Raw genomic sequence first — 24,176 nt, 5'->3', positions numbered from 1 at the left:
TCCACAGGAAGGGTGGAGATCTGCAGAGAAGCTTGGAGGAGGTACACCAGCAACAATGGCCAGGTCAGAATGGCCACTCAAGCTGCCAATTCCTGGGCGCAGTGAACCGTCAGTCATTTACTCCCTTAGATGTCCATTTTGACTCCATCTCTGAAGTCGTGCAAATTGCAGAGCAACTTTGATTCTGGTTTGAAGGACAAGGATGTATTAACTGGTTAAAAGATCATTATCACCCTTTTGTTACTGGTTGGGTCAGAAACGGGCACGTGATTCGCTCTTTGCCTGTGAGATACAAATATGCCCCGCATAGTAGAGGTAACGTGTTCTACCAGCAGAGTTGGACAGCACGCGTCTGTTTTCCACCCCTATGCCCTCCGCCTACCTTTGTGGACCCCGAGTTTCAGTGTGCACTAAGGCGTCTGAGGAGCCCATCAAAATGCTGAGCCCAGAGCCCACTCCCAAAGACCGGCACCTCAGATGGCCACAACTCCGTTGTTAACAGCCCGGTGATGGTGATGCCGAGCCCGGTGGGCACTACGGCGCCCACTGCCCTCCCAGACCTGAAGAAGAGCACCTGACTGTGTTAAGGGTAGCAAGGTCAGGTGCCAGGTCACCTCAGGATGAGCCCGGAGACAGCTCTGGCCACGTGGCAGTCTGGCCCGGGAGGGGTCCCTTCCTGACAGAACGTCAGAGCCTTACCCTCCTCCTGAGAAGCAAAGGGAAGGCCGGGTGTTACAGGTGCTTTGTGGCCAGGAGAGGGAAAGGCCAGGGAGGAAGGAGGAGGCTCTTCAGGAGCCTCCATGCTGACGCTCAGGCAGCAGCAGCAGCAGCCCTGTCCCCCTGTGGGTTGTGGGTGGTGCTCCTGCAGGGCTTCCCACCAGCAGCCCCACCCCGACCCCCACAGGAACGCCAATGGCAAGGTTCTCCTTTCCTTCTAGTCTCACCTCTGCTATGACTTCCCTAGGTATCATGTGATCTTCAAAGTCTCACTGAGATGAGAACGCATAATGGATTCTAAAACATCATAAAAAGTCAGCCACAACGTGCAACTTTATTTAACTTTTAAAAATAGAATGAAAAGTGACAACCAACAGGACTGGGAACGTAGGAATGTTAACTCCTCAACTTTGCTTTCCGTGACCAAGACTGGATCGCGGTCCACTTTTCAGTGTTCCCCAGACTGGGGAGGGGAGAGTAACTGGATTTTGAAAAATATCAGGAGGCATTAATTATAGTAATTTCACAAATAAAACTTGAAGGTCTTAATGCCTTAGACAGTAATACATTAATTGTACAACACATTTGATAACTTACTCTCTGCTAGAAGAAGGGTGTCGTTTGGCAGGCCATAAGTTTTAAAGTACCTTACATTATCCTGAAGAATTCTGAACAAGTCACGTACACTATACAACTACTGAGAACTGGTTTTTACAGCGGTCCATCCACTGCTTACAGAAGAGATCCAGCAGTGAGCTGTTTCAGCGGTTTCTAAGAAAATCCTTGTCAGGTAATCCTTCAGCACTCGAACCAGGACAGCAGCGCAGCCTTTAACCCGACTCCACACATCACATCTGTGTCAATGCCCTTTTCGAAACTGGTACCTAGTGTCCTGCTACAAAAGAAGGTCAAAAGTAAAATATTAGACTATGAACATTTCAGGGAAAACGTCTTACCTGCTAAGTGGAACCAGAAAACTTACTGAACAGTTCCCTTTTTAATATCTGGAGCATTCCCCCTTAAAACATCTGACTTTGAGTAATGCATTGTAATTAACTGCATGTGCATCTCTGCACTGGAAGGAGTTTCTACGTTAATTCTATCAGTCTGTCAAAAGGTGTGCTTCAGGAAAAGAGGCGTGTTATGAAAGTTAAGTTCCTTTTAATGTATGGTTGGCTGCACAGCACTGGAAACCTGGTTTCGTTCATTGTGGAATGAAAGTTTTTCGTTTTTATTTTTGCTTTTAATAATTGGGCCTGGAAAAGAGAGTAACAGATGAGCTCAATTACTTGGCTCTCAGTTAGATTTCCACCTGTGAAGTAAAGTCCCTTAAAGAGAAAGGAGAGGATGACCCCAGGAGGGCTGCATAGAAAGAACCAAGTTGCTTTGTTTGAAGAACTATTGACCATGACCCTGATCAATGCACCTTTCCCTCCCCCAACAAATACATTGCAAACCACCTTGAGGATCAGAAATGACAGGAGTAGGACCAAAATTTTTCTTAGAAGGATCTTAAGGTGGCTATCTGGTGGGGATGGGGTGGGCCACAGGCCTGCTCTTAAAGCTGCAGTTGCATGATAGATGCAGGTTTATTTGGGGTGACCTGACGTCTGGCTTAGAGACTGGCAGGAGGTAGGGCACTGAAGGCCCCCGAAGCTCAGCACTGTCGCCTACCTGGCCCCACTCTACATTGGCCCAGCACCTGCTGCCCCGTCAGAGCTACTGCACCTCCACTCTGCCCAAACACAGGCAGATGGGCTCTGCTGGGGGGCTAGCAGAGACCCTAGAGCCATAGCATTGCAGGCAGCGCCCACCCACCAGACTCGTCTCTGCTCTGTCCCGGTCCATTGTGACAAGCTCCCTTCCCTCCCCAGCTCTAGCCCTGGTTTCCAGCACTCCTCAGTCTTTCCTAAACTAGCCATGATTGCTGAGGAACGTAGAAAAAGATGTGGGGGCCAAAAATACAGGACTTTCCATTTTAAAAATGTTTGGTGTTTTCCTTAAAAATTCATGCAAGTTCGCCATCCTACTCCATAATGTTCACTTTAATATAAAACACTTTAAATAACCCAAGAGTTAAAAGATCTTTCAGCAAAACCATAGGCAGATGCCCAAGGTCAGTGTGCAGCCACACACCCTGGCCCAGTGCCCTACATCCAAGAGAGTGCAGAGTCCAAAGGCAGGAGGAGCATGGGCACCCTGACACTAATGTCCCAGCTCCACCCTGATCCCAGAGAGCCTCACTTTTCAACTTAATACCAAGGGAAGAGATCAAGGAAGGGGAAATGGGGTGGAAAAATTACTTATTTCATAAATACTCTATAATTTTAATTTTTAAGTAATCCAGATGAGCTTTATCTCGATTTGTCCAAATTAATGAGCTGCAGCAAGGGGCCTCTTTCCTCGACACCTGCACATTGCTCCTTGACCTCACAGTTTACCTTTGCTCTGCAGTTTAATGCAAAAAGAAAAACCTTTTCAGAGTGCCGAGTTCATTACCATATCCTTTCTCTTCCAGTTGTATTCTTTCTTGGTCGTTCGAAGACCAGTGTTGACTAAGGTGAACCAAGTGCATGCATTGAACAGGAAAAAAAATGCATTAGGAATTTAAGAGTAAAGACAGCAGAAGAATATTCAAAGTACAGATCTGCTTTCTCCTATAAGCCTCCCTCACCCCTTTCATTCTCCCTTCCAAATGGGCTCTTCACTTTCTTCCCTCAGAGGTTTGTAAGAGGCTTGCAAAAGCCCAGCACACAGGCTGACAAAACCCAATGATAAGGTAGGTCTCACAAACACTGAAGTGGGCTGGGTAAAGGCAGGAGGGAGCACTGTGGACTGCGGCAGATGAGGAGCATCTGTCCCCTCTACAGAGGACAGCTGGTACTTTCTCGCTAATTGTCACACAGGAATGAGGGCTGAGTGTCGGCAGGGGGAAAAAGAAACTCAAAATCTGCATTTTAAAAAGGCGAGACTTCTTTCTACATGTTCCCATGTGACAACTAATTTTAAAATGTTTAAGAAAATATGGGTGTGGGTCCGACACAGTGTGCTGGCTAGATCCCATCCACAGGCTCACCATGTGGAACTTTTCACTCAAACCCACTAAGGAATACAGAGTAATGTGTTTCCCTTTGAATAAAAATGATTCCAAGCCAGGCACAGTGCACACGCCTATAATCCCAGTAGCTCCATAGGCTGAGGCAGAAGGATCACGAGTTCAAAGCCAGCCTCAGCAATGGCAAGTCACTAAGCAACTCAGTGAGACCCTTTCTCTGAATAAAATACAAAATAGAGCTGAGGATATGGCTCAGTAGGCCAGTGCCCCTGGGTTCAATCCCCGGTACCCCCCCCCCAAAAAAAAAAAAAGATTCCAAAGGGCCTAGTGGAAGTAGGAGGCCTCAGGCCCAAGAACCACAGGGCCTGTTCCCTGCTTTCTGATTCGACTCAGTCACCCTCAGGGTACCCCAAGGGGGCCAATAGTAAGCCCTGAGTCCCCAGCCACCTTGCCGCAGACCACCCTGTTCCTAAGTGGCTCTGAAGCAGCAGGGCAGGACAGGGTAATAACGGTCATCTCAGGGCCAACTTGGACAGTCGACCCAGATGCAGAGGGGGTTCCCTACAACACAGTGCTACCTGTGACCCCAGAACAAGGGATGGGATGTGAGCCATAGGAGTGCCTGAGGTTCAAATTGTTGCTGAGGGAAAATGACAAAGACTTATTTAATGCCTGCCTCTCCTCCTCACCAACTTAGCGCACAGCACGCAGTGGGGCTGCATCTTACAAGAACAATGCAAATGAGAAATAGTGACCTAGAAACATTTTAATAAAATCTCACTTTTTGCACATAATTTGAAGACAGTGAATTCTTAATTTGGAGGGTTTCCCTAAGAATTGCATACTATTAATTTAGCAGGTCTCACGAGTTCTACACACTGGGATGGTGCCCATCAGTGTTACAAATGAGGATGGCTTCCACAGAAAGATCAGCAGAGTAGGGAAAGGGAGCAGGAGGAGGGGGAGGGGGACTAAATACTGGGGACTGAATTGGAGCATATCGTGTATGTATAACTGTGGCAAAATGAATCTTAGTGTCGTGTATCACTGACGTGAACCAATACAAAATGAGTGTGAACGGGTGGCTCTGTGTCCGTGCTGGGGCGGCGGGGAGGGTGCTGGCAGGGACTTGGTAAGGCACGTGCTGAGCGTGGGGGAGACCTTGCGTGAGTTTTCCTGGAACAGTCCTGCCTAGCTGGTCCTCAGCAGCACGGTCCACGCAGGTGCTGCTGATGGCCATCTAGTGACTGCACATACAAGGTGACGGGGTAAGAGCACCTCACGCAAGTCTGTGGGCCAGAGAACTCGAGGGGTGTGGGTCAGGTTCCATACTGCCTTCAGCTGCCAGGAGCACCCCCTTCCCGACTCCCGGGCCCACGTGGGAGAGTCTGCCCTCCTCTTCCTCGACCACCCACAGCTGCACCACGTGGCTCCAGCCTACCAGGACAGACACCCAGCCCAGCCCAGAAACCGCTCTCCCCTGTTGAGAGTATGGAGGGAGAGATGGGAAGGAGGATTACAGCATCTCCCTGAAACCATGCGGCCTCCCTGGGTGGCCCGAGGATGGGCCTACTGAAAACCCACAGGACATCCTCTCAAATTGCCTCCTCGGGATCAAATGAGTTCTCCACGTCCCTGCACCACGACTCTCCTACCCCAGGAAAGATTCTCACTTACCCACGACATTGGTGTTACCATCACTTTTGGCCGGCTCAGATGCTTGGATGACCAACAGCTTGCTTACATCTGCAGTTCCCTGAATCTAAAGGAAAAAAAGTAAAAATCATGCAAAAGAGCATCTTTGAAGCCTAGGATGGCTGCTTCCCAACTTTCCCCCCATAAGAATCGGCCAGAACCTAGGGCTGGGTCTCTAGCCTAACCTCTGTCTCTTTAACTTGGAATCTCCTTTGATGTTGTTTCAAGAAGTCTTAGACCAGCTGATTGTCTTTATGAGTACTTACAAAAACCAGAGAGGAACTTTCCACACCTTACTTGGGGCTGGTCTGGGAATCCCCAGCAAACAATGAAGGGCTTTTACTGAGATGGTGGAGAGCAGGGCTCAAGCCCAGCCTCCCCAGGATGCCAGGGCTGACTCCCTCGAGGGGTGTGGCTCCACAGGCCACAAAACCTGCCTTCCAGACATGTAAGTCATGGACTAGTAATGACAGCCGCTCTCATTTCTAAACGCTATCTGTTGTCTCATCTCTTTAATCCTCACCCTAGCCAAGGGACAGGGCCGCCACCCTACCCTGAGGAGGAACCCAGGGTCAGGGGTCAGGTACTTCCTGTGCTTCCCTCCACCCCTCTGGCTGGGTTAAGATTTAAATCCAAATTTACCTGACTCTTAACAAACGGGATGGTAGGCAGTTGCCCCCCCTCTTGTACCCACCCTTTGTTGAAAAGCTAAAGAGATTTCCACTTTCCATTACAAACATTCAAGCCAGGCCCGGGGTGAGCCGTGATCCCTCCACTCAGGAGACTGAAGCAGGATGGGGAGCTGGCGGCCAGCGGGGCAACTCAGCCAGACCCTGGCTCAAAATCCAACTGAAGGGAGGGGACTGAGACTGTGGCTCAGTGACAGAGCACTTGCCTAGCTTGTAAGAGGCCCTGTGGCCAATCCCCCAGTACTGAAAAAATATTTTTTTAAAAAAATATATTTTTTAAATTCTATTTTTATTATAAATATATATATTTACAATATATTTTTTTTCTTTTCAATTACCTTGATCCTCTAAATTGTTGAAATTATTAATCTTCCATAGTTTCAACAGACAGAAAAGTTCTCTACCAAAGAGAAGAAACTTACTACCAGATGAAGAAGATGTCAGCTCTCTCACGGCCTCTGGTCCTCCTCAGTGGTGGGCTTCACCCTCCCACCCCCCCCAGGGGTCCAGCAGCAGGTGGCTTCGACCTTTCCTATGCCCCTTGTGCCCTGAGTGTTCACATTTTCCCCATCCTTAACTACACAGGCACCGAATGACCAGGCCAGAGGCCCAGGGCCTACTCTCAAGAGGCACCTAGGACCCCAGACAGGACAGCAAAGGGTCCAGCCCCTCCCCACCATCTCGGTCAGCCAGGGAGGACACCGCAGAGCACATGCCGAAGCCGCACTGAACCCATCCTCCCACACACGGCTGGGCCTGGCCAGCAGAGAACAGGTGGGTTCCAGCCATGGGATGCAGCACAGCCTGTGAAGGCCCCCCCACAGAGCAGAGGAGGCCCTGGGGACACACTGCTCGGCTGAGGGCCCATGAGAAGTGCAGGGCCTTCCGAGGTTGGATTTTTTTTTGAGGTTGGTTGAGGTTTATTTGTTTGTTCTTATTTCATTTATTTTCTTTCAATATCTTTTAAAAGTTTTATATATCTTTTAACTTTTAATTGACACATCATAATTATGCACGTTTGTGGGGTTACTGTGTGACATTTCAATACACGCATACAATGTGAAATGGTCAGACCAGGGTAACTGGCGTATCCATGACCTCAAATGTTTATCCTTTCTTGATGTTAGAAGCATTTGAAACCCTCTCTACTAGCTACTAATTAATTAATCATCATTTGGGTTTTAAAGCCACTTATGGGCACCATGAACAGCAACTGGCTCTTGAGGAATGGCACCCCTTACCTGCTCACAGGTTTTAGGAATGATGCAAGGTGCCAAATATGGTTCCTCCGTCTTGCTATCAATTACGCTGCCGAACACGATGATGACAAACTTCATGGCCACGTTATCGATAGTCATTTCATTGTAGCTTGATAAAGTCTCCACGTAAGCGTGATTGAGCATCACACACTTCTGAAACCTTAAGTCCTATGATAAAATCACATTTTCTCCATCAATCATGTGAGCTGACACTTGATATCAAGAAGAAAATGAATTCACAGATCTGAGTTCTTCGAGGGTGTCAGAAGGCCTGGGGACCCTGGTAGCCACAGATTTATTCAGCCATCAGAATGGCCTCCAACCCCTCCAGAGTAGAAGGCTTCGTGCTCTGGTCTTGGGTCCTTGGATGTGGTTGTCCAGCCCTGACCTAGGAGCTCTCCAGCAGCTGCAGCCGGGTGGCCAACCGTGCCCTGTTGGATTCTAGTTGCACAAAGACCAGTCTTCATTCCCGCCCACGGCCCGTGTGGGCAAGGGAAAGGGTTCCCCTCTGGAGGATGGGCTGGCTGAGGAATAAAAGCTAGAAAAGCAGTACTACAAAATAACCACAGGGTGCAGAAATATAGGTCCGGAGTGGGGGCAGCGACAGGCCACGGTGACCAGACGGGTACAGCTTCTAGCACCCGGTTTATTTATATCGGAACAGATCAAAGAAATTCGATAGAAAGTTCTTCACCAAAACAGGATAGAGGTGTGGGCAGGTAGGCTGCTCGGTTCCTAACGGGTCACGCCCATCTCGGGTGCCGCGGGGGACCTCTTGGCAGACAGAAAAGTTCTTCTGACCTTTGGAAGAACAGTTCTTACTGCTCTTTGGAAGAATGGTTCATGGAAGAGGTTTCGTCACCTCAACACACATTTGAAAAGCCAGGAGGTCTATGTTAACGTAGATAGAGTGACCCGTTAAAAAGTACCAGACTAGTGTTCATTAACTCTGGCCAGTTCATGGTGTGCTTGGCCAAGGGATGTACCCTTTTCACACCTTCTGAATCTACTGTCCTTCTGGAAGGAAGGACTGCAGGTGGCCTGGGAGAACTCGCCGTGAGGAAGAGAGTGGTTCCAATGCTAGCAATCCCACTGTGGGAGATCAGACACAACCTGCCTTCTGTCTTTGGACACCGTGAAATACATTTTGTGAGAGCTGCAGTACCTAAAAATTCGTCCACATTCAACCATGCAGCTTACCTCATCAGCGAGACTCGATTCAAAGTACTGAGAGGCAGTATTGAGAGCCAGCTTCAGCCAGATTTTATATTCCAGGGATGGCCAGAAGACATCGAAGCCTTCATATAGGTCCTCCAGGGAGATGAAGAAGGCCTGCAACAACACGGACTCGAAGCTAAGCTACAAGAGCATCCATCGTCCAACAAGACGCCCCCGGACTCAATCTCCATCTTCTCAGAAAAACTCCCTGTCAACTCACACAACTGTGATACGCTGCCATTTAAAAATGTCTGTGTTGTGAAAAGTCATTGGCCATGTACAACATGATTAATTGTATGGCTGAATTAAAGATCCAGACTTACTAACAGAGCAGGGACATGCCCCTCAATGGATACATAGAAGAATATGGTTCATGAGTCCAAGATTTGGGAACTGAAGTCCTATGAACTTATCTGAATGTCACAGTTGGTAAATTCAATTTTACCAACTCATTCACAGCACGTGTTTCCAGAGGCAAACTGCTTACCTGAATGCAGAGCACACTTCCAGAATTCAAGTCAAGGGGTGGAAAGAAATCATTCAGCCCTGTGACTAAATTCATGCCTCTGCCCCCTTCCAGAAGGGAAGTGGTATCAAGTTTATAAGGCAATATTCCCTTCTGCTCCTCACACCCCTAAGACCAGATCCCGCTCTGCTGCACCTAACAGCCCCCGTAGATGGGAAGCTCTCGGTGGTAGGTGCTCTGGCTCCTCGCTATCTGAATTCTCCACATCTACTGGAGGCTCGGGCTGGCCTTTGATGAACAGATCGCTTTTTATTTGACAGGTTTAAAAAAAATGGAAGAAAGGACATTTTAAAGCAAACTAAAATTCTTCAGAAACACTGCTCTCTGAATGGCGCCATTTACTGAGCACCTACTCGTGCCAGCTCAATCTGCATTTCCCACCCCTCAGAACAGCAAGGGGCAGGCCTTCTCTCTAGTGAATAAACAAGGAAACAGGACCCAAGGAGACCCACAACCAGGACACAGCAGAGCCCCGCACAGCCTGGCAGGGGAGGTTCGGAATCTGCCTTCTTGCAGCTATTCCTGGGCCCCCAGGATGATGGACACCCTCTGCAGACTGACGGCCTGACCTGTAGGGCCTGACCTGTAGCGTGGTTTCGCAGACGGCAGTGTATTCCATCTCGCGCTTCAGCAGGCAGCTCAGCTCCCCCAGCACGTCCCCGCTGGTACAGTACTCTGTGAACATGGTTTTGGACCCTTTATCAGGCTTCAGGCTACTGTCTATCCCAAAGGTAGGAGACGAGCTATGCAGCTGCAAAGGAGAGCAGAAAATCAACACCTTTAATAAGCCTTGGTTAGTCCAAAGGAAGGCGAAGGTTCTTTGTAAATCAGTCAAAAGTGAAGGAAGAATTCACCTTCACAAAAGTCCTGGTTCCTTTCACATCTCAACTCCAAGAGCAGAGATTCTTCTCATGTTAAAAAAGAAGCGAGGTGCAGAGATGCACACCTGTGATCCCAGCAGCTCAGGAGGCTGAGGCAGGAGGATGGTGAATTCAAAGCCAGCCTTAGCAAAAGCGAGGTGCTAAGCAACTCAGTGAGACCCTGTCTCTAAATTAAAAAATACAAAGTAGGGCTGGGGATGTGGCTCAGTGGTCGAGTGCCCCTGAGTTCAATCCCTGGTACCCATCCACACCCCCAAAGGAAAGACAAGAAAAATAGGATTCTTATAAGGATTAAATGATATAACATTATATACTACCTTTCCAACCACCTTTTGAAATCACAACTAACCTCTTTTCTCCAGCACCTCTGACATCTTACTAGGTGAGCATCTCTAACCTACAAATCTGAAATCCAAAATCTGAATCTTCTTTTGGAGCATTGACATGCCCCTTAAGCGAAAAATTTCACATGTCACAGTCAAAATGGGAGTGCACTAAAAGTGTTTATCTAAAACCACCTTCAGCCTAGGTGTGCAATGTGTGCACAAAACATAAGCTGACTTCATGTCTAGATGCGGGTCTCATCTCCAAGATATGCCATGATACATAATGGCCTTTTTAAATGTTCCAAGATCTGAGAAAGATCCAAAATCCAAAGCCCTTCAGGTCCCAAGCATTTTGGATTAGGACACAGCACCCTGGGCATGTTCTACTTTGTTCATTGCCCATCTCCTTCTGTTTCTCCACCAGCAAAGAGCTTGGCAAAGGCAGAGGTGTTTGCCTTGTCCATCCTGTGCCTGGGGTGGACAGCGCCTGCTCCACCGTAGTAACCAGGTAAATATTTGTTGAATGAATGAACCAAACTACTTAGAAGAAGGTCAGATACTTAAACACTGGAGCTGCAGGGGCTCCGGCTTGAATTCCCGCCTGTGTTAGGTGTGCGACTTAAGTCCTGGTCTCCTTGTCTGCACGTCCCACATGTGACCGCCTGCTCCCAGGACTGCTGAGAGGAAGCAGGCATGGACACGAGGCCCTTTGTCAAACAGTTCACACTCTCAGATGCAGAGTGTGACATCAGCTCAGCCACCGCCATCACCCAGCCAACAAGGCTCATTTGGAAGAGAAGTTCTGACAAAAACTCAATGTTTTCAGTTCCTAAGTTTCTCCTTTTGTTACAATTATACATTTCAAAATATGTCTTAAGAATCAGTAGCTCCTGGGGCTGGGGTTGTGGCTCAGCGGTGGAGTGCTCACCTTGCACGTGTGAGGCCCTGGGTTCCATCCTTAGCTCCACATAAAAATAAATGAAGATACTGTGTCCAACTACAACCAAAAAAAAATAAATATTTTAAAAAGAAAAAGAATGAATAGCTCCTTACACTTGCCATTCCTGAAATTATCAAGTAGATTCCTTGTGGCATTTCCCCTTCTCTACAAATGACATCTCCGTAATCGAAATAAGCAAGTTTGGTTCTTTCCTGAAAGAAAAGAAAAAACAAGAGAGAGAAAAAGTCAACGCAAAATGTTCATAGTCTACTTTCCTAGAAAGAAGTAAAATTTTAAAGTTAGAGTCGTTCTTAAGTAACATAAAAACACAAACTGTATTCTTGGTTTCTTAATTTTAACATGAAGAACTATGTCTTTATTTTAGAAATAAAGAGATAAGCAAACAAACTCTAGACTTTGTGATCAGGACCTAACATAACAAATGATATAAGCACTCAATAAATGCTTTATGGGATGGATTAGTAAATTAATGAAGAAAAACATTTTTTTAGCCTTCATTTGGGGCTTGGGCTATAATGGTAACATAAACATATTCCCTGCGGCCAGAAGGTCTTTGGTTAGGTTGGGTAGATGCCAATGGATGTGGTGATTATGTCAAAGGAGACAGAGACAGGGTACCATGGTACCATGGAACAGTGCAGAAAGGCCACAGGACCTCATCGTGGTTGTTCAGTGAGACCTTTACAGACGAAGGGATAGCTAAATGGAAACCCGAGAGAAGCATTCCAGGATATTCAGTAGCTGTTTATTGAAGGGGTCCAAATTCCTGTAGGAAGAGGATGGGCTCTGGAAAGCGCCACAGTCCTCATGTTCCCTCCTGCGTTCCACCCCCTTGGTTTTACCTTTATATTATCTGCCTGGCCTCTACAGTCATTTAAATGTGAGATCCTTGGTATAAAAATAGGTTTCTTCCAGAATTCGCATCTGGAAGTCCAGCACTCTAGGTAACAAAATAGAATGCCATTGATAATAATCAGGAAACACAGATGGCCCATCTGGGTGGGGAACATGAACCATCGTGAAAAACCGTCTTTGCCCCCTAGTCCCACAAGCTGTCTGCCCCTAGCTTTGCTGGGCCTCATCTGCTTCTCCTTGGATTGGCCACTATAGGATTTCCCTTTGGATGTGCTTTTCTGTACATTAGATGGTACAAAAAATGGCGGAAATATTCAACATTTGCATCAAGCCCGAGCCAGACAGAAGCTTTACCTTGAAGAACTCAATGAGGACATCTTTATTTTCCATCCAGATGATATTATGCAGGTACTTGTCAGGAGTAGGGGGTGGGATTGCCATTGGAAAATGATTCAGTGCTTTTATTTTCATAAGAAGTACCTAAAAGCAACCAACCAAAATAATGATGATCAGGTGATCAGGTACTGTCACAGAAAACGGGCTGTACATTAAAAAATCCAACCCTAGGACTCCACATAAATTACTCCTGTGCAGGTTTGACCTTGAGTTAGCTCAAAGCTCCTCTCACGGGAGCCCATTTGTTTGTCCGCCTCCTGCCCTAGTGATCACCACTGATGTATGAACTCAGATGGAACCTGCCGTGTCCCTAACCCCCTGAACATGGTGCCCCAGCTTATCTTAAACACAGATGTCCTAAATCCCGCACTGATTGCTCCACGACCTCCCTGTGTTTTGTTGGTGTGTACAGTTGGCGTCTCTGAGCCTTCTAACTGGGAAGACAGAGTCCTAGCCTGTGGCCTCTGAGAATCCTTCTCTTTTCCAGTGAGAGAAAAATCAGGTCATCACCCTTCTTCTCGGGCACTGCCTCCGTGTCTCCACCATGGGACTCGCTACCCTGTAGTGCTGTTCTCTCTTCCTTCCTGTCTCACCCCTCCTATTATTCAACTGCCGTTGGTTGGATGAATAAATGACTGAATGAAAAACAAAGAACCGTGGACCTTGGGGGTCAGTGTTGTATCCCCACTGGGGTCCCAGAGCGCTTAGTAGGTCTCCAACATGGATTCACTCAATTGCATTGAATCTTCCCCCATGTCCTATGGCCTGGGATAGGTGCTGACAGTTAGCCAATCAGTAGGCATTCAAGAGGAGACTGTTGAGGGATGGACTCCTCCAGCAACTTTCTAAACAAACTTACAGGGAAAATAAGTCTCTCTGCTCATAAGAGGTATTGTTTCTTTATATTAATTAATGACATCGAGCATCCACTTGTCTTATACAAACTTCAAAAGGACTAATTTTAAAAGGTAGAATATAAGACACAAAAGGGAGAGGACCACTACCAAGTGGCCCTTTCTTCCCTCATGCAGGCATTCAGGGGAAATGGACTGTCCATTTGGTCCTTCCCTGGACATTACAGAAACTAAAGAGGTAGAGCCCTGAAGGAAAAAGCCTGGCCTGCATCCTGTCTTCCCGGAGACCACCGAGAGGGGACTGAGTCAGCGAGTGACTGAAGCACAAAGCAGGTGTCCGTGGCTGGGCGCTGCCGTGACGAGGAAGAGCGTGTGTCACCAGGGACAGGCTCAGTGAGCAGCACACACAGGCCAGAGCCCCCGTTGCCTGGTACGTGCTGGGACGCAGCTCCTCACATGGGAGCAGAAGGACTCGTACCACACAGACAGTCTCGGGTCAGATGTGACAGAGACGCAGGACTGAATGTGGCTTTCTTCCCTTTGCCTTAACTGTTCTGATTTTCTTGCAAGTCTTTTACAATGTTTTAAAAGGCGATTTTCGTTAGCTGACCGGTGAGGCCATCCTCCTGCTCCTCCTCTCGGAGCTGCGTCCTCCGATCCCCACAGACACACCTACACACAGGTTGGTCCCCTCCCCTCCATGCACTATCAGGTGGCTGCCACCTCCAGTGCCACGTCAGTGGGACCAGGACGAACACACTCCACCAGTTGATGGAGAAATCTAGTGAGTCTAGAGCGGAGCCAGAGGAGGGCGCCACAGAGGGCGACCCCGAAAGGAAACGGGACTCTGGAAAGGCCTCCTGGAGTTAGGCAAGTCCTTCCAGAAGCCTGGCCACACAGCCTGGCTACTGTGGGCTCCGTGAGCTGCTCTGTGTCCTTTGAATCAACCCACCAGCCCTATTTCCTTACTAAGCCTCACTCCAGCTGGTTTCTGTTACTTGCATCCAAGCAGCTTTGACTAATGGGGTGCAAGAGGTAGAACTGGCATCATGTGCACGGGAAGCAACCAAGTCCACAGGCAATGCCAGAGGTGGGACCTGCCCGTGAACACTCTTTTCCCCGACCTACCTCACTTATTACTTCCTGTGAAAGTCATAATGCGGGTGGGGTTCCAGGCCGATGGAATCAGGCAACATGGAAACTGCTTCGTTACCTTATTCAACTCGATGCCCTCGTGTTCGTCGATGATGCCCCTCGACCTGAGGAAGGTGAGATTCTTCAGAGCTTTAGCGATCACGTTCCGGATTGCCTGCTTAGTCTTCAGAGCAATGACGACATCACGGCCTTCATGCTCTATGAGTCCTGAGGACAGTGCCCATACCCACATGGGCATTCCGCTCAGTTTCCAGGATTGCCGCGTGTCCTCATTCCAGTTCCACACAGAGCCTGTAGGGCTGCCCACCCGCTCAGAGGAAAGCACCTGACTGCCTAACTCTCCACGTCTGCATTACGAGACTCCTCACGGTTCAGTGTTGTTTTGACTGACCGCTCTCAGCCTCCGTGCTGCGTGATTTTTTGTTGGCTGGGTGAAAAAAAGAAAGACTCAAAGAGGCCCAGGACTTTGGCCCTGGGTCTTTCTGAGCTCAAACTGCCTATTCTTTCTGCTTTAATAAGCGTGAGGAGTCATGGACTAGAACGTGAGTGGGGGTAAGATGTCCCTGGCTGCTGCTTTGTAACTCTATCGCTGAGCCCAAGGCCTTGCGCACAGAAGGTTCTCACATCTTTTCATTGAAAAGAGCCGACCAATAAAATGAAGTTAGGCTGAGGGTCAGGAACCAGAGCAGGAAAGTGAGCTCATCGCCCCCTGGCCATAGGGCCTCAGGCAAGCTAACCTCTCTCCTCTGTAAAATGATGAGCACAGTGTTTGCTGACCCGGTAAGCAGGCAATAAGCAGGGGCAATAACTCCGTGGAAACAGACACTCCCTTTTATGCAACTGAGTCAAGAAACCTTTGTAAGATTCTGTACTGATCTAAAACCTAACACGAAGCAGCCATTCCTAAACCTCTATTCTTTAAAAGTTCAAAAATAAAAATCTGCTGATATATAAATGGCAAGAGTGGGTGTTGGATTTTCTGAAACAGTGCCAAAATACTCTGACCTATTGTCTCCAGACTCACACTTTCACTTATTAGACCGTGTGCTTCTCAGTTAGAATCAGAAAGCTTGATTCCCATAAACCCAGGTAGCATTTACAGTGGGGTTAGGCATACAACCCTGTCTTTACTGACCGCTCCCATGTATTAAGGGCCACCCTATGCCAGCCTCTACCAGATGATTTTGCACCAGCTGAGAGCCTGGCTGCGCCCCACATGAGGAAAACAGACCCAGCGTGAGACCCTTGAGTTCCCACTGTCTTCTTCAAGGAAAGACGAGTCACTGTAGATGCTCAAAAATAACCTCTCCTGCAAGCCACCAAGCCTGGAGGCAAAAACTAAGGACACTGTCCTGAGAATTAGTGCCTAGGAAAGAGAGTTCCCCTCCCTTTCTAGTCAGCTGGTCTTCAGGTTAGATAAAGAATTTCCTGTAGGAAAAGTGAACTAATTGATACTTAGCCTGGCCCACTCCTACCTTTCGGATTGTAAATGAGTTCCCCTAGGATCTAACTACTTTCCTTTGAAGTGTAAATGCCCCTGTGAAAGCTCTCAGCCCCAGGCTAAAGATTTACCAAGGCCATAGTAAAAGAAGCCAATTCTTCCTCTTATCGCATCCCTATGCTTCCCACTTGAAACCAGTTAACAACTGTGTATTGTTCAGATTAGAAAATTTATGACACTAGAGAGCCTATAAATGTGGGGGAATAGGCACTCAGAATTTGGAATCTGATCTCCTCTGCCCCCCACCCCCAGCCTAAAATAAAATTCGGAGTTCTCCTCCGCTCCAAGTGCTGCTTGCTATTTCTTGACCAGTTGGTTTCCCACAATACTGGAGCATCCTTGAAGAAATAATAATAATAATAATAATAAAGCAATCTTGGGTCCCAGGTAACCGTCACGTGTGTTTTTCTTACAATCTTCAGGATTCTGACCTCGCCACTTCAAAACACTTCCACACTCATCCCCTTCTTTCTTCTATATGCCCCCAGGACCACAGGACCCCCCTTTCTTCCACGTCTACCAGCATGTGCGGATGCTGCGCCAGGTCCTGTCCTCTCCCAAGGATCCAGGTCTACCATCTTTGCTTTCCTAGGTGTGCTTAGTAAACACTGGCTGCCTGAATGAGTGAGCCAGTGGGTGAAATCATGAGCCCAGCTTACTTTGGTTAAATCACGGGACCAGAAGGTCCGATTTCTCAGAGACTTCAACTACTTACCTAGCTCTTTGATAGCTTCTCGTTTGTTGGTTTCCAGAATTTCATATAATTTCTGTAAGAAATTAAGAAAAACAGACCTTTCTTGTTACAACAAGCATTTCCAGATTTAAGTTCTGATAAGAAGAAGCATGGTCCAGGAAATCTCTCTTCGTTTGATTTAAGAGAGATCTTCAGCTCATTTTTCCCCTGGGGTCAATTCTGCTATCTTCCTTGGGCTGAGATTTAAATTGCAGAGGATGTTGTGCAGTCAGTACTTTGCATAGCTACTGTGCCTGAGAGATCTCAAAACAGTCCACCGTGCACCAAGGAGAATTCTCACCAGCAGAGCCCAATTTGGAGATGTGCTGAGAAGCTATTTGGAGAGCCAGTCTGTCGGCAGCACAAGAACAAGAGTAATAATGAGAAGAAACAGTGCCAATTAGTTCACGTTTCCTACAGGAAACTCTGTACCTAACTGAAGACATAGCTTCCCCTTCCTTATCCTCCTTGTGCTCTTCCTAACACACACCAATCTGGCTTTTCGGTAGCTCTTTTAATTTTCTTCTGCATTCTACAAAGTAAATCCACAACACAGAATTCTGATGCACATTAACGTCTGATCCAGTAAACGCAGGTAACTTCTCAGCCTGCTTCCCTCTGCTGACCTCAGTGAGGAATCAGCCTCAGTTTCCTGGGCTGAGAGCCAGAGGTGACCACTGCCAGCACACACCTTCCAGAGACCATGGGCCTCCAGGCCCCGCACCCAGTCACCCCTTCTAGGGCTTTAGTCATTAGGCTTTAAGTTCAGTGTTGGGTTTAAAATCCGGAGTTTCATGTGAGCTGAGAAAACTATTGATACAGTTCAATTATTGACACCATTCAGTTTAGACCCTCATCCACACATACGGAAAGAGAACCCAAATCACCAACCATCGGAGGAAAAAAACAGGACAAAAGCCCCCAAAACAACAATTCATTCTCCATAGGAGAATGAATACCAAGAAGTAGAATTAACACAGGAAGCAAAGAAACATTTTAAACAAAGGGGTTCAAGAGAACATCATGGTATTTTTTTTTTAATGAAACAAGAAGCCAAGAGGCAGAGGAGGGCTGCTCCAGCTTCTCCGAGGCTCCAAGTGGAAGAACAGCCCCACTGGAGATCTCAGCAAACACGGCCACCCCGTCCTGGCCAGGGCCTGCTGTGGGGCCAGGGTGGCCCCAGGGGAATACCAACCAAACGGCACAGAGAAAACCCAATGCAGTGAGGTGGAGGTGGCAGATGGGAGCAGGAGTGCAGTTCATTTCCCCTTTGAATCTGGAGGCTCAGGTGACCAGCTGAGGTGGGAAACTGAAGAGGTGCATGTGACCACCTCTGAGGACTGGGGACTGGGTCTCGAGGGGGCGGGGGGGGCACACTCACCTTCTGGGTGTGAAGCGCCCAAGGCACTGATGCCCAGGGAGGCCTAGCACCACCTCTCAGTGTGTCCATCCACACTGTCTGCAGGAAACCTGGCTAATGGAGCAGCCCGTTCAGAGCTTGGCATCAGTCCCCAGAACTTGCTGTCCTGGAAGTGCGTGTCAACTCCAGCGGGGGACACTTGCCCTCCCTGTCCTCCTGCAGGAGCTGAACGTCATGTCAGCCAGCTTCAGTCCCAGGCCACGGCAGTCAGCCTGGTGAGCAGCAGGAGAGGAGGAAGGACCCCCAGTCCCTGCTCCCTCTAAGGGGTGTGTGCCCAAGAGGACTTGGGAGCAAGTGCAGATTGGCACAGGAGTGAACGCCGCTGTGGTCCAGTTTCAGCCATCAGCAGAGACGAGCCTTCCATTTTCATCAGGGTTTTTTTTTTTTATTTGTTGATTGGTTCATATAGTTTTTCTTTGTTTTTATTTATTTATATTTTTATCCTTGTTCTGTTTTGTTTGAATTTGAGGTTTTTTGTTTTTGATTTGTTTTGATAGTTTGGGGTTTGGATTACTCTTTGTCTTCTTCAAATTCTCTTGCTTTCTTTTTATTTTGTTTTAGCTTTTATTTTATCTTTTCTTTCTTTATGGCCCTTTATACCTTTATTCTGCTCTCTTTTTGTTTTTGATTACTCTAACTCCTCTTTTGCCTTCCTTTGCCCATTTTCTTCTTATTATTAATTGCATTTTTACCATCTCTTAAACTGTTTGGCTTAGATGATTTCTGTCCCCACCATCCCCGTGTGGCTGCTGGTGTTGTGGTGGCCCAGATGACACTTGGTTTGCTGCTTATCTGGCTCACTGCTGTTTCTTGCTATTGCTGTGGTTCATTTCACCTTTTCTGTGATGAAATGAGGGGCCCAGCCCAGAGACGGGACTCCCTGCTCAGCACACAGCCCAACCCTACTTGACCTCAGTGAGTACTCAACACAAACAACGGGGTAGATAAAACCCCCAGCCTACAATCAAGCCCCAGGTAGGCATGGCTGGGGGCCTGAAGACCCGCTCCTGGACATCTGTTCCTACAAGTGACAGAGAGAGAAACAGACAAAGATCACACAGGTAGGGACCTCGACATAGGTCACTCCCCAACCCTTTTAGAACACACAGTGTTGACCAGACAAGAAGAGTAGTCACACAGGATGTGTCCCATATACTTTACTCTTGTGAGACCTACAGAGAAAGTATGTCCCGTGTCAAAGCACACTATTCCCTGCCCCGCCGAAAACAAGTCGCAGGGAAACTACACTCTGAAACCCACTTGGAAATACACTCAACACTTCACAACAATCCCAGATCCCAGATCACATCATCAAGAAAAAGCTGATCCCTAAAAAGACCCTCACAGAAAAGCAGAAGAGAACGCTAATCTGACCGATGTGTAAATCTAAACGTAGACATCCAAGAAATCTGAAAGAACGGGCAGCATGACTTACCCTGAGTTTCACAGTTCACAGCCCTCCTGACTTCAAAGAGTGGATTAAATACTGGTCAAAGAATTCTTTGTCTGTTCTGGATTTTAATGCCCAATCTGAGGAGCAGGGAGCAAAGATGTTCTCCCAATCTATAGGCTCTCTCTTCACACTCTTTTGTTTCCTTTGCTGTTAAGAAGTTTTTAATATCATACCATCCACTTATTGATTTTTAAAATTCTACTTCTTGCACTTGAAGAGTTTTGTTAAGGAAGTCAGTTCCTGTGCCAACGTGATGGAGTGTTGGGCCATTTTCTTCCAGCAGTTGCAGGGTCTCTGGTCTAATGCCAGGTTTTAGTGGTCTTTGATCCATGAGTAGACTTTTGTGCAGGGTGAGAGATAGGGGTTAAATTTCATTCTAGTACTTATGGATTTCCAGTTTTTTCAGCACCCTTTGTTTAAAAGGTGATCTTTTCTCCAACCTATGTTTTGGGCACCTTTGTCTAGAATCACATAACTGTATTTATGTGGGTTTGTTTCTGTGTCTTCTCTATTCCCTCCATTGGTCTTCATGCCTGTTTTGGTGCTAGTACCATTCTGTTTTTGTTACTATAGCTCTGTAGTATAATTTGAGGTCTGGTATTTTGATGTCTCCTTTTTCACTTTTCTCAGTAAGGATAGCTTTGACTATTTTGGGTCTCTTTACTATTCCAAATTAATTTCTAGTTCTTAATACACACAAAAACAAACAACCAAATCAATAAATGGGCCAAAGAAGAAGACATTTCTCAAAAGAAGAAATACAAATGGCCAACAAATATCTAAAAAAAAGTTCCACATTTCTACAATTATGGAAATGCTAATTAAAACTACACTGAGATTCCATCTCACTCCAGGCAGAATGGCAATTATCAAGGATATACATAACAGTAAATGTTGGTGAGGATGTGGAGAAAAGCATACACTCATACATTGCTGGTGGGAATGCAAATTAGTGCAACCAGTCTGGAAAGCAGTATGGAGATTCCTCAAAAAAACAGGAATGGAACCACCATAAGACTCAGTTATCCTACTCCTCAGTCTATAACTAAAAGATTTAAAATCAGCATACTACAATGACACTGGCACATCAATGTTTATAGCAGTTCAATTCACAATATCTAAGCTATGGACCCAACCTGGGTGCCCTTCCACAGATGAATGGATAAAGAAAATGTGGTATATAAACACAATGGAGTACTAATCATTCATAAAGAAGAAGGAAATGGGGCATTTGCTGGTAAATGGATGAATCTGGAGACTACCATGCCAAGTGTAATAAGTCAGTTCCCAAAAGTCAGAGGTCAAATGTTTTGTGTGATATGTGGAAGTAATTCAAAATAAGAGGGGTGGGGGATTTAAAAAATGAAGAAAGACCAGTGCAGTAGATTAAGGGGAATGAATGAAGTGAAGGATGGGAATCTGACCTAACATTCCTGTGTACATACATGAACACACCACAGGGATTCTCACCAACATATACAGCCACAAGACACTGACTAAAACCAAAACTATACACACAAAAGATCAATGGAGCAGACGGAAGGGAATAGGGGGAGGGAGGATGGAAGGGGAAAGGGAAGTATGGGGACTGAATTAGAACAAAGTATATCCATGCTTTTATAATTACGTCAAAATGAATCTTAGTATTATGTGTAACTAGAAATAACCAACAATTTATTGTTTGTTGTTCTTTGGGCTATGTTCTCTCCTTTATATACATTCAAAGATCTTACCCTTTAGGCCAGGAGGAACCTCTGAATGTTACCAAGTACAAAGTACATATGACATTTAAGATGGGCCTTTTAGGGACACAAACCTATTAAACTTCAAAGAATGCCCCGAGAGGACATGCGGGTGTGAGGGAGCCTGGGTAAGAAGCGACTCGCCATCTCCAAGCCTGCCTGGTACTAAGTGCATAGAGCCAGGCAGGATGGGGGTCCTCTTCACCCGCTCCCCAACACCAGCCACCCATGCTGCCCCTGTGGGTGGTTTTCTGCTGTGAAGATGACAAGTGAGTTTGATGAGAACAGTTGAAATGTAAAGACGAGAGCTTGTTTCCTTCCGCAGCTCCTTTAGGACATGATAAACAGACCCCTTCAACTTCTGGTGTCTGTTTGGCCGAACATATATAGAAATGATTTAAAAGAAATTAATACATCTAAGTGGTTTTTCCATCCCCTGCCCCCCCCCCCACAAACAATCCTTATCTCTCACCTTATATATTGATTTACGGCCAGAAATTTGTTTTATTAAAAGTTTGGCATCTTCTTGACTTTTGACATAGCCTTTTGTAATATTGTACATCAAGCTGAGGTGTTTTTTGACCTGCACATCTGCAATATTTATCAGCATTGGAATTGCTAACTGGAATTATGGAGAGAGAGAGACAAGAAAAGCTCTGTAAATTTTGTGAAATTTAAAATGGTGCTTTTAGGTCATAAAGCAGAAGTTCCCAAAATATTGTCTCCAGACAACATTTTGCTGAGGCCTGAGGCCACAGTTGCTGAGGCCTGAGCCTAAGCAACTCCACTTTAAAACTCCAGTTTGAAACCTGCACACCTACAGAGCCCTCCAGGATGGCCCTCAAGCACAATCAAGGGATATGCATCTGCTGGACTTAAAGCCTAAGACTTGAGACTTTTGATCTGATACTTGAACTCTGCACGCAGAGGGAATGTCTGTTATGAGCCTGTCATGATTCAGTGTGTTTGCAGTGCTTAGAATTAATCTAGAATAGTTTGCTGTGAATTGATTATGTCTATTGCAGTGCCTAGATTAAAGATTGTCATTTCCTTGATTAAGAACCTATAGAGTGAAATTGTATTGAGTGACTTGAGTGAATTAAACATTGGAAAGGGCAGGAGGGTGTGGACATTCTTTCTCTCTCCCCTCAACTGCAGATGTCGCACCTTTTGCCCATTGCGACACCCAATCAGACAGTACTTATGCTCCTAAGCAGGGGATCCAACAGAAACAGAGGCACGAACAGAGGGGGCACCAATCAATAATAATGAAAAGGGTGTGGACAGGGGAGAAGGCAAGGAAAGGAGGAAATTCCAGAGACCATAGAAAGAACAAGCCAAAACTCTTCCACCAGATTCCTGGCTCCGGGACCCCTGCTCTTTGAAGAATTCTGTCTCTGTCGGTTTTGCAATAAACCTGCTGTATGCATGCTACCTCTGTGTCCTGTTCTTCAATTCTCTGCTGAATGGAGGTAAGTAACCCAGCAACCCTAGATAGTAACATAGTTACTGACTAAAGAACTCACCTCTTGTGAGATGAGGAACTTAGGGAACTAAGATCCTTCTTAGCTCTCAATTTCTCTGATCACAGGTTGAGGCAGGCTAACGTAGTGACTTCAAATTTTTAAACATAAACCTGTCTAGCTTCAAATACCAGTGTCCACCAGCTCTGCGACCTGGAGAAAGTTACTTAGTGACTTGGAGGACTCATGTATAAAATGAGGGTAATGATGTGTAAACACCAGAATTCCAATGGAGACATCCCTCAAAAGCAGAAGCAGTCACTCGCACAACCAGGGGACTTCCCACAGGCTTATAGCTATGTCAAAGCTCAGGGACAGATGGCAAGGGACTGGGTAACACGGGGGGGGGGGGCCGGGGGGAACAAAGAACAGGAGAAGAGTATCACAGTGCAGGAATTACAAGAGCAGAAAAAAAGAGAAAGCTTTTTTTTAGCTGCCATTTGGTTGTGAAACTTGGGGAAAAGGGAGAGCTGTTTAAAGAGGACTTTCCAAAGCTTTCCCCCACACCACACTGACATTCCCTGTGCTGTCCCTTAGAGCACAGTGTCAAAATCTCTAATATTCTTCCAAGCTTCCCAATGCAGATTTGTTTATTTTCAAAGCTACACAGTGCTGTTAGGATACCTGTGTAGAGTGGTGACACCTACTCCACAGGACTGTTATTATAATTTAACTGGATAACGTACGTAAAGTACTTTACACAGTTCCTGGAAAATAAGTGCTCAATAAAAAAAAAAAAGCTAACCATAATAATATTGAGTCCTTAAGGATACTTCATTGAGCTTTGTCTGGAGTATACTAGGAAGATTCCATTTTATTTTTCACAAAGTACAACTTATAAAATGATTGCTTTACACTCATCAGAGCAAAATATCTGTATAAAAACTGATTACCTAAAGAAAATTCTGTCTTCTATCTTAAAACCTAGCCTCAGTACGTGACTCTTGATTTCTAGAGTCATTTGTATCAGGTAGAGTGATACCTATGTGAGCACTCCACTCTAAACTCAGCTCATACGGTAAAGATCATAGAGAGGGAATTAACCCTAAAAGCAGGTTTTGTGCATACAGCACCACACAGCAATCCTCATGACATTAATATAAAATTTTAAAATGACCAAAAGGAGTCTATGAGCACAAGATGGACAAACAATTCTAACTTTAAAAAACATAACCCTGAAATCTCTCGGAGGAGGGGACTAGGTGGAAAATGCTAGT

At 46.4% G+C, this 24,176-nt stretch overlaps 1 protein-coding gene across 1 annotated transcript in view; it reads right to left on the bottom strand.

The window, feature by feature from the left end:
- Window positions 1–1,032: 1,032 nt before the first annotated feature.
- The window catches only part of Slc9c2 (solute carrier family 9 member C2 (putative)), a 55,413-nt gene continuing 32,269 nt past the window's right edge, over window positions 1,033–24,176 (bottom strand). Inside the window, exons 17-27 of the mRNA XM_046429965.2 lie at window positions 21,909–22,058; window positions 16,804–16,855; window positions 14,646–14,794; window positions 12,537–12,662; window positions 11,420–11,518; window positions 9,743–9,910; window positions 8,616–8,747; window positions 7,398–7,583; window positions 5,450–5,534; window positions 3,217–3,272; window positions 1,033–1,612 (exon numbers count right to left, since the gene is read on the bottom strand). Coding sequence (XP_046285921.2) covers window positions 1,577–1,612; window positions 3,217–3,272; window positions 5,450–5,534; window positions 7,398–7,583; window positions 8,616–8,747; window positions 9,743–9,910; window positions 11,420–11,518; window positions 12,537–12,662; window positions 14,646–14,794; window positions 16,804–16,855; window positions 21,909–22,058 — 1,239 coding nt within the window. The 3' untranslated portion in view covers window positions 1,033–1,576. The remainder of the gene's footprint in view (window positions 1,613–3,216; window positions 3,273–5,449; window positions 5,535–7,397; window positions 7,584–8,615; window positions 8,748–9,742; window positions 9,911–11,419; window positions 11,519–12,536; window positions 12,663–14,645; window positions 14,795–16,803; window positions 16,856–21,908; window positions 22,059–24,176) is intronic.

This window comes from Marmota monax, unplaced genomic scaffold (genome assembly GCF_021218885.2).
Source record: "Marmota monax isolate L192 unplaced genomic scaffold, Marmota_monax_Labrador192_F-V1.1 WCK01_AAM20220418_F8-fsc00055, whole genome shotgun sequence".
NCBI lineage: Eukaryota > Metazoa > Chordata > Mammalia > Rodentia > Sciuridae > Marmota > Marmota monax.
Note: the sequence above shows the minus strand (reverse complement) of the source record. Positions and strands in the feature narration are given on the sequence as shown.